The sequence below is a fragment of the Gopherus evgoodei genome, chromosome 3 (genome assembly GCF_007399415.2).
Source record: "Gopherus evgoodei ecotype Sinaloan lineage chromosome 3, rGopEvg1_v1.p, whole genome shotgun sequence".
In the NCBI taxonomy this organism is placed as follows: Eukaryota; Metazoa; Chordata; order Testudines; family Testudinidae; genus Gopherus; species Gopherus evgoodei.
This window is the reverse complement of record NC_044324.1, coordinates 221304573-221318550: the sequence shown is the minus strand read 5'-3', so window position 1 is coordinate 221318550 and position 13978 is coordinate 221304573. Positions and strand designations below refer to the sequence as shown.

The 13978-nt window shown below is 57.1% G+C and overlaps 1 protein-coding gene across 3 annotated transcripts in view; it reads left to right on the top strand.

The window, feature by feature from the left end:
• Positions 1–4271, top strand: part of TTBK1 (tau tubulin kinase 1) — a 124308-nt gene extending 120037 nt beyond the window's left edge. For all 3 annotated transcript variants that reach the window (XM_030558143.1, XM_030558142.1, XM_030558145.1), the window contains one exon: positions 1961–4271. In XM_030558143.1, coding sequence (XP_030414003.1) covers positions 1961–2348 — 388 coding nt within the window. In that variant the 3' untranslated portion in view covers positions 2349–4271. The remainder of the gene's footprint in view (positions 1–1960) is intronic.
• The last annotated feature ends 9707 nt before the right edge of the window (positions 4272–13978 follow it).

The following is a 13978-nucleotide window of genomic DNA, read 5'->3' as shown; positions in this document are numbered from 1 at the left end:
GTTTGCTCAGCCTGGCCATGGGTTCCCGTCTCCACTTGTCTCCCTTCACATGTTCTGTTTCTGTTCAGGGCAAACCAGCTGTGCTTAGCTCTCAGCTCCCAGCAGCCTGGGCCTGGCCCTGGAGCCTAGTGGAGTGGGGTGGCTGCCTATGGCGAGTTGCCAGGTGTCCGGTTTTCGACCAGAACGCCCGGTCAAAAAGGGACCCTGGCGGCTCCAATCGGCACGGCTGACCAGGCCATTAAAAACCCAGTCGGTGGCGCAGCAGGGGCCTGGGGCTAAGGCAGGCTCCTTGCCGGCCCTAGCACCACGCGTCTCCCAGAAGTGGCCACCAGGTCCCTGCAGCCCCTAGACACATGGAACCGCGACCAGTGGGAGCTGCGGGGGCAGCACCTGTGGGCATGAGGGCAGCATGCGGAGCCTCCCTGGCTGCCCATGTGCCTGGGGGCTGCAGGGACCTGGCGGCTGCTTCCCGGGAGTTGTGGTAAGAGCTACCAGGACTCCACACCCCAACCCCCCTCCCCAGCCCAGACTCCCCTCCTGCCCCCAAAACCCCAACCCTCTCCCCAGCCTCCTGCTGCACCCCAAACCCCTCATCCTCACCCTCATCCCAGAGCCCACACCCCCACATCCCCAGCTGGAGCCCTCACCCCCCTGCACCTCAGCTCCGTGCCCCAGCCCAGAGCCCCTTCCTTCTCCCCAAACCTCTCATCCGCGGCCCCATCTCAGAGCCTACACCCCCAGCTGGAGCCCTCACCCGCCCTGCACCCCAACTCCCTGCCCCAGCCCGGAGCCCCTTCCTTCACCCCAAACCCCTCATCCCCACCCCAACCCCCTCACACCCCAACCTCCCTGCCCCAGCCCAATGAAAGTGAGTGAGGGTGGGGGAGAGCAAGCGATGGATGGAGCAATCACAGGTGGGGCCTCAGAGGAGGGATGTGGCAGAGGCGGGGCCTCAGGGCAGGGAGCAGAGCAAAGGTGTTTGGTTTTGTGGGATTAGAAAATTGGCAACTCCACGCCTGCAGTGACTAGGGGGCCACATCTGCGAGGGCCCAGCACTCCCCTTGGTGCTATGCTCACCAGAGTGCTCCCTGGGCAGGGGGCCCGGAGCCCGGCCCGGAGCCCCGCACCCTGGGCAGGGGGCCCGGAGCCCGGCCTGGAGCCCCGCTCCCTGGGCGGGGGGCCTGGAGCCCGGCCCGGAGCCCCGCTCCCCGTGCTGGGCGCGGCCAGGGGTAGAAACCAGACAGGGCCGATGGGTCGGCACCCTCTTCTCTGATCATAACTGGGCTGGTGCCTAAAGCGCCAGTGGGCCCTGTTGTGCTGGCTGGCGCCCGAGGGAGGCCGGGTCTCTGCCCAGAGAGCTGGCAGCGTTAGGACAAGCAACCTGGGAAGGGCTGGGGAGAGCAGAGCCACCAAGCCAGCGGCATGGACACAGCCGGCTCGTCGTCACATGAGCAAGGATTGGCTCTGCTGCCTGCCTGTCCCGCCATCAGCCCATTTCTCCCACCCACCCCATGGCCTGGCTTCCCCACCTACCCCGCAGCCCATTTTCCCACCCACCTACCCACCCCCGGTCCATCTCCCCGTCTGCCCCTGGGCCTGGCCATGAGACGCTGGCTGGTTTCTTGCAGGGCTCAGCGATAGCATAGGGCTTTCCTGATCCCATCTGGGGCTATTAACCCCTGGGCAAGCCGGGAACCCCGCAGCCAGCCTGGCCCTGGGGGCGGCTTGGCATTGGGGCTGAGATGGTTCAGGAGAGAAATGCCAGCGTGCGGCTCGGGCCCCTGCTCTGGGCTGCAGAGACACGGCCCACGTGCCGCTGGCCTCCCTGTGTGCTAGCACCGGCTGGCTGTCGCTGGGCAGCCAGCTCCAGCCAGAGGCCATGCATGCCGGTGAGAATTGCCCAGAGCCCTGGGTTTACCCCCTCATCTCCCCTCCCCTCTCCTCTCCTCTCTCCCTGCAGGCTTCAGAGGACAGCTGGGACTGCGCCCAGTGACTCCCCACTGAAACAGCTCCACAGCCGGCTCCCTTCCTCCCCGAGTCCGGCTCCTCTTCCTCCCCCCTGGAGCCCCGGCCTGCCCCAACGCAACCTCAGTGCTTCCCCCAAAAGCCAGTCACTGTCCAGACGGGAGAGTCCTTCACCCTCCCGGCAGCACAGGCCAGGCTCTGCCCTGCAGCGAGTTCAACCGTCTCCCCGCCCTCAACCCCGAGTCCTGGCGCGGGGGCTGCTGGGAGACCCCTCGGCCTCCCCAGGCCTGGCCAGGAAAGGACAAAGAGGGAAACTCCAGCCTCAGAGCCCAGCAACCAAAGGAAGGCAAGTGTCCGTGGAAGGCAAGGCTGCGGCCAGATAATGATCTTCTGCCGCCAACCCGTCAGGCTGGCTAACTCCTGCGTCTAGTGCACACTGAGCTGCCCTACACGCCGGACCCACGAGCGGCTTGCAGCACCTCAGCGCTTCGCTCCCTCCCACGCCCACGCCGTCCGGAAACCGTTGCCCCAGGGCGGAGCGCGTCTGCCCCACCGAGGGCTCGACCGCAGCGCACGCTTGCTAGAGCAACCCACCATGCAGAGCCTCAGCAGCCTGCCTAGTGCCTGACCCCCCCCTTTTCTCCTGCTCACTTAGCAATACCAGAGTCTCCAAGCCAGCGCGCTGACACGTGAGCTTTAGCGAGCAGCAGTCGAAGTCGGTGGAGAGGGGACGGGCATGGGAGGAGAGGGCTCTGGGACTGGAAGGAGCTGCCCCCCCCCCGCAGTGCGGTGCTCCAGGAAGCCCCTGCCTCCCCGCCTCGCCTGTTGTACTTGCACTGACGGAGGTTACAACCCACCTCCTGCCCAGCTAGCCAGGGAGCGCCGCTGGCTTGGCTAGGAGAGCAGCCGGCTGCACTTTACCAGCTGCTCCTGCAAGTCTGGTAGTGCAGGGAGCCGGGCACCGCTGCTCAGGGATGCCCCCTAGGCCAATCTGTCTGTGGCAGCAGGCGGCTATGTGTGACCAAGCCAGGGGCCCAAGGGCTAGGGGGGCAGATTGCAGCTGTGCCCCATGGAGACTACCAGTCCCAGCATGCAGCCGAGGGGGGGCCAGTACAGCTTTTCCTGTAAGCTCCATACTAAAGAGGTGAGTGTCACTTTTGTGTGGGTGCCCCTGCACCGAACTTCCTTGTGCTTTGTTGTCACGCTGCCAGGTGGCGGGGGGGGGCTCCACAGTGGCTTTAACACTGCAGGGGGGTGACTCTGCAGGCAGTCGCTGCTGCTTTGCAGCCGGAGATGGGCTGGCACGTTACTGATCCACTAGCGTCTAACTAGCTGATTTGGGCAGGTGGGGTTTATGGCTTCCTCCACCTGCACTCTCAGCTCGTCGACGTGCTGCGGGAGCACAAACCATGGGAATGTAGTGGCAGGGTCAGCTTAGGGCCCCAGTTCTGGATGTCATGTGACCCCTGCCACCCCGGCTCTCACTTTAACACCCTTTTAGCCTTCATGGCTGGGAAGCAATGCTCAAAAAACATGAGCCACAGGTGACCGCTGCCGCAATGTCTGCCTGAGTCTGCAGAGAGCCTGAGACAATCGCTTGGGGAGAGGCAAAATGCTCCATTCATCTCAATGGGGGCACCGCCAGGACCCACTGCGCTGGGGAGCCCTACCTGCACCGCCTGAGCGCGGCAGAGGAATACAGTACGTGCTGCCAGCCCCGGCCTGCAGATGCACTCAGCAGCCGGTGTAAAGACTGGTGGGGAGGTAAAGACAGAGGGCCAGGGCTGGCCTGCAGCGCACTCTGGCTTGCAGGGTAAGTGAGCTCACTGCACGAACAGGCATTCAAAACAGCCACCTGCAAGGTCAGACTCCTGACAACCACGACTGTAGCTGGCACTTAGAGGGGTGGGGATGCGGGGTCAAGCAGGGGCATATCAAGTAGCCACAGGCATGGGCTTACCTCGTTGTACAGCATGAGCAGAGTTACCAATACTTGCAATGTTAGTCTCTCCCTCAGGTCTCCATCAAGCCAGTGACATAAAGATCAGCATGTGGGCCTGCTGCAGCCAGCGGCGGGTGCTGTGGGGCTCCTACTGCTGGAACCCACCTTGTGCCATGCTTGCCACAGCAAAAGGCATGTGGCCGGGCCAGGCTGGGGGACGGAGGGAGCGTGGTGAAGGGGCTTAACCATACAGCGCATTACCTGCTGCCGTGTGTGTGAACGGAGAGCCAGCCTCCTTGTGCACAAAACCTGTGAGCAGCCATGGGGCAGCGAGGGAGCGGGACTGTGGGTGATGGGCAGCAGCAGCCGGGCATTGGATCCGCGGTTCAGGGCAAAGCGGGTGGTGGTTGGGGTCAGGCGCACTTTGATCGCCCAGCGGCGGAGCAGGCAGGGTGTGACTGATGCCTCCATAAACGGGGGCAAACTCGCTGCCTCGTGGGCTGTGACACCTCACGCTGCCACCAAGGGCCGTTGGCTGGGGCCCTGCACCTGCTTCCTTCTCCCACTGCTGTCTGCCCCTTGTAGCTTAGCCGATATGCAGACTGGACACCCCCCCCCCCCAGGGAGGAGGCCATCTCTCCCCACATACTTACACTGGGTTAGTTAAACTGGTTTCGTTTAAGACTAGGGTGACCAGCCAGCAAGTGTGAAAAATTGGGACAGGGTGTAGGGGGGTAATAGCCTATAGAAGAAAAAGCCCCCAAAATTGGGCCTGTCCCTATAAAATCGGGACATCTGATCACCCTAGTTAAGCCCAGCTTACCCTAAACCTGTTCCCAAGCACCTTTAGCTAAGCCCCTTTTACACTGGGTGGGCCACCTCGGGGTGTGTAACCCCCTTAGAGAAGGGGCTAAAGGTGCAAATGCACTGATTTAACTATGTATTCACACCCCAACAGGCACAAACGTCGCACCAAGCGAAGGCCGGTTTGACCCATGAGCCGCGCGTCTGCATCCCTCGCTGACTCAGGCTAGACTCCCACCTTGGTGAGCAGCTCTCGCTGCAGGCGCTCAGCCGAAAGCTACAGGCAATACAGCCGTAGCAGGGTGCTCTGCCTCTCCTGTGTTGGGGTCTGGCCTCAGTTACACCCCTCGCTGGCCAGTAGCTGCTAGCACTGCCCCAATGCAGGCCCCCTCGGGGAGCAGCGGCAGCAGCTGCGTGGATGCTGCTTTTCAGATGCACCATGCGTCACACTAGTGCAAAGCTGCTAAAATTGGGGCTAGTCCCCCCCACGAGATGGTCTCTGCGGCAGCATGGTGGCTGGGTTGTGGCTGATGGCCAATGGGGCACCCGCCAGCAGCCTGGCCCGTGGCCCCCACCTCGTGCGCTATTCACTGCATCGTTCCTAACCTCCCTCCTTGTAGCAGCTGTCCAGTCAGCCCCTCTTGCTGGCAGACCCCACAGACCTTTCTGGGTTAGCCCCTCCGGCCAGCACTGCCTGAGGCAGGGTGGCGGGTGCTGGCAGAAATAAGGATTTTTCCTCCCTTTTGTTCACACAGCTGTAAATAAAACAAGTCACAGGCTGTACATTAATGCGTCCTCAGCCCACGGAGCAGAGCCAGCAGTGCGGCTGCTGAATTCAGGGCGCTAGTCTCTCCTTCGGAACTCAAACCTGTCCCAACAGGCAGCTACCCCTGAGCCCCCACACCAGCTGGGTCTCTAGGGTGCTAGCTGCATGGGCCCCTGCGGTGCTCACTGGCAGAGACTGGGGAGGCTTGTGTTGTCACTTGGAAACACTCGCCTCCCGCTTACACCCACCTTGCCCTGGAGTCGGCAGCAGCACGGCAGGCTCTGTATTCCTCTAGCGTAGGCAGGGACCATACATGGGGCTCCAAGGATTGTGAGGCAAAGCCAGGGAAACAGTATCTTTGGGAACAGGTGTCACTGTGCCGGGGCTGTATTACGTGCTGGCACCATTGTAGCTTTCTGCCCGAAGTGATGGCACGTGGCTCTTAACTGCAGACATGACACCTGGAGCAACTCTGTTAATTTCCTTCTCAGCCAAGCAAAGTGTTCTGACCCGGAGACAGGACTTCTGCTCCCCGGGCCTGTCTGCCCGGCCCTGCTAGCGGGGCCCCTGGCGCCACCTCCCTCCGTTCTGTGCACTCTTTAGGAAAGCCACTCGAATGTTTACACGTTGCAATTAGAATGTACAACCACCACCAAGGACGGCGAAGCTGGGCTAACTGCATGGCAAACGTCTCAGCCATCAAGCCTGGCACGTGTCACAGAGACTCTGGCTGTGTACAAATCCACCTGCCAACCGCCGGATCATGTCCTGGACCAGCTGATGATGCATCAGACGCAGCTGTCATTATTAGATTTGTTCTGAAAAGGGGATTGTCGATCATGCCATTAAAAGCCTGCCTATCTTTTCATTGGTGTCTTCTGCCCTTTGTTTGGTTTCATCCAGGTGATGTGCTGTTAGGGAACGGAGCCCATCTCAGAGAAAATCCCGTTAATAAAGTTACAACTGTTTCAAACAGAGCCCTGAGCCCGGTGTGGTTTCCCAGTCCTCTAGCCAGGGCCACCTCATGGCAACCTGCCCCCACTGCATCATCCCCAAGTTTCCCAGAAAGCTCAGTTTTCTAATTCCTCTCAGCTCAGCGAGGTCTCCACGACCTGATGTTCTTCCCGCCGCTCTCCCTGCTTCCCATGCTTTGCTCAATGGCCCCACACCTACCTATGGCGACTCATCCTACCCAAGGCTGGGCCTGCAGGGGCTAAGGGCTCTCAGACCCTGACCGCTCCCTGCTGGGTCCACTCTAACCTACGCTTCATGACTTTCCCTCCTCAGCATCCGTTGCTCCTCTGCAGACCATATTCCTTATGGGGAGCCAGGCTGACTGACAGCCCAACAAGTGAAGGAGGGGTGGGGGGTTTGAGAGCCAGAATGATTCTGAGCTGTCTGGAGGAAGGAGAGTGGCAGCAGACTCAGAGGCGTGGAGACCGAGGGCCTTTTAGCCAGCAAGCGCACAGCTGGCTGTGATACATTCAGGTGGAAGAACCAAGAAGGCGTCAACAGCCATGTGGACACGGATGAGCCCGTTGACACAGTGTACTTCAGAAAGCCTTAGCCCATGTTCCTTCCCCAAAGGCTTGTAAGCAGTCCTGGGATCAGAGGGAAAGGCCACTCATGGATCAGTGTCTGGTTCAAAAAAATAGGAAACAAAGGCTAGAAGCAAAAAACTGAGGTAAATAATTTGCCAGAGAACTTTGTGAAGGCCACAGGATGGTGTCCCCAGCCTCTGTTTGCCAGAAGCTGGGAATGGGCGACGGGATGGATCACGTGATGATTCCCTGTTCTGTTCATTCCCTCTGAAGCACCTGGCATTGGCTACTGTCAGAAGACAGGACACTGGGCTAGATGGCCCTTTAGTCTGACCCAGTGTGGTCTAATTAGCTATTACCACTCAAGAAAGCTCTTGGAGTCATTGTGGGCAGTTCTCTGAAAACATCCACTCAATGTGCAGGACAGTCAAAGAAGCAAACAGCATGTTAGATGACAGAAACTATTTTAATGCCACTGTAGAAAGCCATGGCATGCCCCCCCCCCTTGAATCCCACGTGCAGGTCTCATCACAAACAGACCCCCAGTCACAAACTAGATACATGAGACTTTGAGCAGCAAAACTGTTTTTTTTGGGGGGGGGGGGCAGAACCAACTGCTAGACGAGGCGAGATTAAAAAGACTGGGCCTCTTCGGCTTGGAAGAGAGATGGCTAAGGGAGGGGCTATGAGAGCAGGCGCTAAAATCATGCCGGGTGGTGAAAATAAACGGGGACGTGTTATTGTCCCGTCAGCTCACCCAATGGAATTAACGGGCCGAAGGTTTCAAACAACCATAAGGAAGTACCTCCCGCACCACACGGTCAGCCTGTGGAACGCAGCGCCAAGGGATGGCGTGGAGGCCAAAACCCTAACTGGTTTAAAAAGGAAGTAGGTCAGTTCAAGAGACTAGGTCCCACCGTGGCTATTTAGTCAGGGATGCAAACCCATGCTCCAGGTGTCATCGAGCTCTGACAGGCAGCAGCCGGGTGGATTGATCACATCCCACAGGGCGACGGGGCAAGCTCTGAGCTGGGGGGGGGGGGTTCCCATGTGGTGAATGGGAAGGAATGAAAAGGGAATGGTTGGAAAAGCAGGAGTCAAGGCAAGCAGGCAAGAGAAGCACTAGTAGTGTCCTGCTGCAGGGCAGCACCCTGTTCCCCTCTCCACCCCCCTGCCCCCAAAGGGCCTCAAACAGCTCCCGCCCTCTGACCCTCAGCCTGCCTCCCATCACAGAAGCAGCCATCGGTCTCCTGGCTCACACTGCCCAGCCCTGCCTTGGAGTGGAGTGTGATGGCCCCGCACAGTGGCAGGTGTCACACAACGCTGCCTCCGACTTTGTGCCATACGTCCTTCATTGCTTTGTGGGGCTGGTGAGGAGCCGCTGGCTTGGCTCCGGCTGTGCTCGCGTTGTGAAGCAGACGGCTTGGGGGTTGCGGTCCTTCCCCGAGGGGTTACACTCGAATGCGGGCAGACATTTGGCACCTCAGGCCCCAGGGCGCTCACAGCTCAGTTGGCTACAGCGGGTTGCAAGCATTAGGTGCAAAACAATACAGTAAGGAGCTCAGCTTCAATGACTGCACAATGTGTTGCCTGCAGCCTTAACCCGACCGCGTCTCAGGTCCCACCGATTCCCCATCGCCCACAGGCTCAGCTGGTTCCACGGGGCAGCTCCCAACCCACAGGCAGCTGTGCCCATGGGCCTGCCGCTGCCAGCAGTTCTGGGTGATTGCAAGCAGGGCTCAAACCTGCTCTCGGTGAGCCGGAGACTTACTAGGACCAAGCTGTGGTCAGTACTGGCCAGCTGGGTGCTGCTCACAGACCCAACCCCCCGCCCCCCCTTTGGCTCAGCTGTCTGCTCTGGCCTGCAAGCTCTTGGGGCACAGCCTGCCCCTTTCTGTGCTGCCCTCCCCCCGGCTCAGAGACCTAAAGGCCAGGAATTCCCCTTCCCCCAGCCACCTCCACCTGCGCTGAGCCTGCAAGGCTCCTGAGGAAGGGAAGTGTGTGGGGGACAGCGGAGGAAGGAGATACAGGCAAAGAGGAGAGGAGGAGACCACCAGCTCCTGTCCCAGGCTCAAGCTCCCGAGGGGGGAGCTGGAGCTGGGCTGCAGTCCAGACAAGGTGCCAAGCTGGTCCCAGGCCTGAGGCTCGCGCTGCGTACGGAGCAGGGGGACTAGGGGCTGGTTTATTGGCCAGCGGCGATGTGAGACGGGCGAAGGAAACAGCCCACGCCAAGCACTGCGCCCACACCCACCACAGCAGCCAGTGGGGCTGCCCCATGCAGATCAGCCTGCAAAGGTGCTGGGGCGGGAGTGAAGCCCTGGGGGGCAGGGAGGCCGGACACACCCCATGAAAGGGAGCTGACACAGCCGTGACCCTGGGAGCATTTCCTGGCAGCGAAGGCGCAGGCGAGGAAGGGTTAATGGGGGTGCTCTGGGCAGCAAAAGAGCAACTTGATAAAAAGAAACTGACATGAAATTTAGGCTATGAAACCCTGCCCAATTATTGGCGCTGCCAGAGCACAGCCTGGCCTGGGATGAGCTTTCCACACACGGCTCTGCCCGTGGCCCTCACTCCTGCCCCTGCTAGCCCAGCCCTGGGCTCCATTCCCTCCCTCCTGCTCTGCCAATGCCTCTCAGGCCTGACTTGATGCCCCACTGGCCCTGGAGTCGTCTCCCTACCCCAAATCTGCTGATGCCCCTAAAGCCCGACCTGCAGTCCTTCTGGTGTGGCAATTTTCCCTATTACAGGGTGTTTACCAGCCTCCTTGATTACTAACAGCCTAGAAAGTGTTGCAGCAGCCTCCTGCACGAGAACCTCACCCTGCTTCTGTCCTAATACAGAACAGAAATATGCATTAAACGCCTCTGTCAGACAAACCTCAGCAGTGCCACTTTACGTCACATCTCATGGCCCAACCTCTGCCCGAGGGATGGAGCCTTCTGAACTGAGAAACCTCAATGCCACAGGCCTCGGACAGAGGATAACCAAACGGTCACGCTCTCAGCATGCTCTTCTGAGCTGGGAGAGGCCAGCTCTGCTCACATAAGCTCTTTGTGTTCAGAGGATCCCCTTCATGTTATGACCTTATTTCAAACCAGGACTGAGGCCTGGAGTAAAATTCTCCAGTTAATTCTTGGTAAACAGGCACTGCTGCCATGCTCTAGTCCACTCACTTTAGACGGCAGCTCCCGGCGCTCCGTGCTCTGTCACAGGCCAGCACAAAGGTTCAGACTCACTCTCTTCGCCAAGGCGCATTGGGTTCATCCAGCCATCAGAGCCTCTCCCGCTAGCCCGGTGTGGGGGGGCGGCTGCAGTCACATATGAGCACGAGTCATGCTGGAAAGAAAGGATAAGCTCTGGCAAGCGAGACGTGTCTGTGGCCAGAACTATGTTACGTTTCTCCTTCCAATAACTACGACTGGATGCCAAAAGAATCCAGCTGCAAGTGGCCACCCGGACCCCTAAGCGTGCACGATGTCACCGCTTGGAATCGCAAGGTACCAATTCCAGCTCGAGGGGACAGCCCCCCACTAGCTCTCTCAAGGGAACTCACTGAACAGCAGTGGCGCTGCAGCAGTGCATGTCGCAGGAGGGACTGGAAGTACCTCGGGTCTCGGGTGGGACCGGACTTGGCAGCCAGCCCCTGCTGCTACTCACACCCCTGCAGCAACACCTCTATTTTTAGTGAGTTCGCTTGCTCTGAGCTACCAGGGGTATGTCTCCGTGCACCGCGAATCACAGCCCTGCACCAGCTGCCAACACACCCTAGGCAGTAGGCCTTGAATGACCCAAGCAAAACTTGGTGCTTACCCCCTACAGGCCTGTGGGAAATGCCTCTCCAAGATTTACCAGCCACTAGCTCACGAGAAGCAGCTTTTACCTGGTACCAGCATTAGTGCCCCACAGCTGGAGCTGTGGCAGGAAAGCTGACGCCCCGTTTCACATTTAGCTGAAAGTGATGGAGATGTTGCTGTCACAGCCGGTGTCTTTTAGCCTTCCCTGCAAGAACACAAAACGGGAGGGGGTGCGGAAGGACAGCAACATCTCCCTCACTTTCAGCTGAATGTGAAACGGGGCATCAGCTTTCCGGCTGCAGCTCCAGTCATGGTTGTGCCCAGCTCTGAGCCTTTGATTTTTAAATAATGGCCCAAACTCTACCCTCAGGTAAACGCCTGCAAACCCACCAACATCACCAAGAGCAGGATCTGGTGCAGCTCCTTTCAGGTTTACCCAGCAGAAATGTGGATCATGAAGACAAGACAAGTGACACGGTTCTGTAGTTTGTGATCTTCTCCCAGCACCTGACTGGATCCGGGTTCACAAGGTCTTCACCTCTGTGCTGATGTTCTCCTGCTGTGGGTCCAGCCTTGGGCTCCCCAAGACTCCTCAGAAGGCAGGTACAGCATATGGGCGTTCCTGAACACCACACAGGCGGCCACTTCCGGCAGCTCTGATGAGCCAGGCTTCATTGTACATGGCATTAACGCCTGAGGGCAACAGTCAGAATTAGAGCTCCAGTGTGGAGTATGGCAGAAAGAGATCTAGGGGTCATAGTAGACCACAAGCTTAATATGAGTCAACAGTGTGATACTGTTGCAAAAAAAGCAAACGTGATTCTGGGATGCATTAACAGGTGTGTTGTAAACAAGACATGAGAAGTCATTCTTCTGCTCTACTCTGCGCTGGTTAGGCCTCAACTGGAGTATTGTGTCCAGTACTGGGCACCGCATTTCAAGAAAGATGTGGAGAAATTGGAGAGGGTCCAGAGAAGAGCAACAAGAATGATTAAAGGTCTTGAGAACATGACCTATGAAGGAAGGCTGAAAGAACTGGGTTTGTTTAGTTTGGAAAAGAGAAGACTGAGAGGGGACATGATAGCAGTTTTCAGGTATCTAAAAGGGTGTCATCAGGAGGAGGGAGAAAACTTGTTCACCTTAGCCTCCAATGATAGAACAAGAAGCAATGGGCTTAAACTGCAGCAAGGGAGATTTAGGTTGGACATTAGGAAAAAGTTCCTAACTGTCAGGGTGGTTAAACACTGGAATAGATTGCCTAGGGAAGTTGTGGAATCTCCATCTCTGGAGATATTTAAGAGTAGGTTAGATAAATGTCTATTAGGGATGGTGTGGACAGTATTTGGTCCTGCCATGAGGGCAGGGGACTGGACTCGATGACCTCTCGATGTCCCTTCCAGTCCTAGAATCTATGAGTTTATGTGCTTGGTGCCGTACAAATGTATAGGAAGACAGAGTCTTTGCCCCAAAGAGTGTGTGGTCTCCCCTACAGAAACCTAACCAAGAAATGTGTAGGATCCTATGTCATTAACTCAGCATCACTTCTTTACCACAGTGGTTTTGAAGTGCTCGGTCAGATACTATTATACATGCTAGCGAAGCAAACCACCTGAGCGACTTCTGGGAAATAATCTGCTGAAGACCCGGACAATGATAACCATATAATCCCTGAATTAGCAACAAGAATGTGTGAGAGAGCTCATGCTATGAGCTGCATGTCCCCACCCCCTTCTGGCAGCGTATCCTCTCAGCACTCTATTCCTTGTTGAGGCATTGAGACAGCAGACCAGATCTTCCCAGAATGCACTGGTACAACCACATGTAGGCAGATTGGTAGTATGGACACACAACATAGTTGACACACTGTTCTGGAGAGGAAATACCAGTTATAAAACAGTTGTATTTTTAGTGCAAACACTTGACCCTACTGAAGTCATCCATTGCCTAAGAAATGTTTCAGTTGTGGAGATTTGTAAGGCTGCCACATGGAGTTCTGTTCATCTAAACACAGAAAGCACTCCCAGGGATTGAGACCGTCGCCTCTTCAAACAGCGTAGCACGAGATCAGACACTTCACCCTGATTCTTAGCTTTGCTTCATGCCGAGCCAGGGCAGAGAAGGAACAGGGATGTTTGGCAGAGGCATTTTCTGGAGAGAGAGAGAAAGTTCCTAGGCTCTGCTGGAGCACTGTAACCTAGGGCTCTAAGCACTGGGTTTGAAACACCAAGCGGGCCTGGTGCTACAGGCTGCGCTCTGGGCAGGGCTGGCAGAGCCTTCGCTCCTCGATGCAGATAAATGGAGTTCCATATATTTTACTTTGCGATTTTTTTGAGTCAAGAATGAACGATGGGGACTGTCCACTCTTTGTGAGCCCTCAGAGCCCAGAACGTGTTTGGCAGGGCAAGGAGCTGCTGCTTCACGGCCTGGGCAAACACTGCCCGGCATTCACCAGCGTTGGATGTTTCCTGTGCCCGCTGGTGACTGCTCTCCTCTGGTCTTGTATCTGTAGGATCCGTAAAGCACTTTGGTACAAAAGAGGCTATTGAAATGGAAACCGCCCCAGTACCCTTAATGGGGCCTGGCTAAAACAACCATCTTCTTTAGTGGGACATCTCCCAGGAAACTGACTTAGTCAAATAGCAGCAAAGGGTAATGACTGCAGCTGAACCGTGACAGTGCTCACGCCAAGTTCTCCTGAAAGGTGACCCACAAAGAAGATAAAATGGTTGGTGCCTTTTCCCCAAAGTAGAAAAAAGCCCAAACCTTCTCTCCTCCCTAACCCCTATTTTTACTGTAGAAATAGCAAGCTCCTTCACTGCCTTTGTCATGGGACTTCGCTGAAGATCATCGCTGGGGCGACCAGGCTCTCAACCACTAACAGAAGGGCCAGAGGCCTGAATCTATCAATCATATGAAGAAAGTAAATGAGGAAGTGTTATTTACTCCTTCTCATAACACAAGACCTAGGGGTCACTAAATGACATTAATAGACAGCAGGTTTAAAACAAACAAAAGGCAGTATTTCATCACACAACACACAGTCAACCTGTGGAACTCCTTGCCAGAGGATGTTGTGAAGGCCAAGACTATAACAGGTTTCAAAAAAGAACTAGATAAGTTCATGGAGGACAGGTCCATCAATGGCTATTAGCCAGGATGGGCAGGA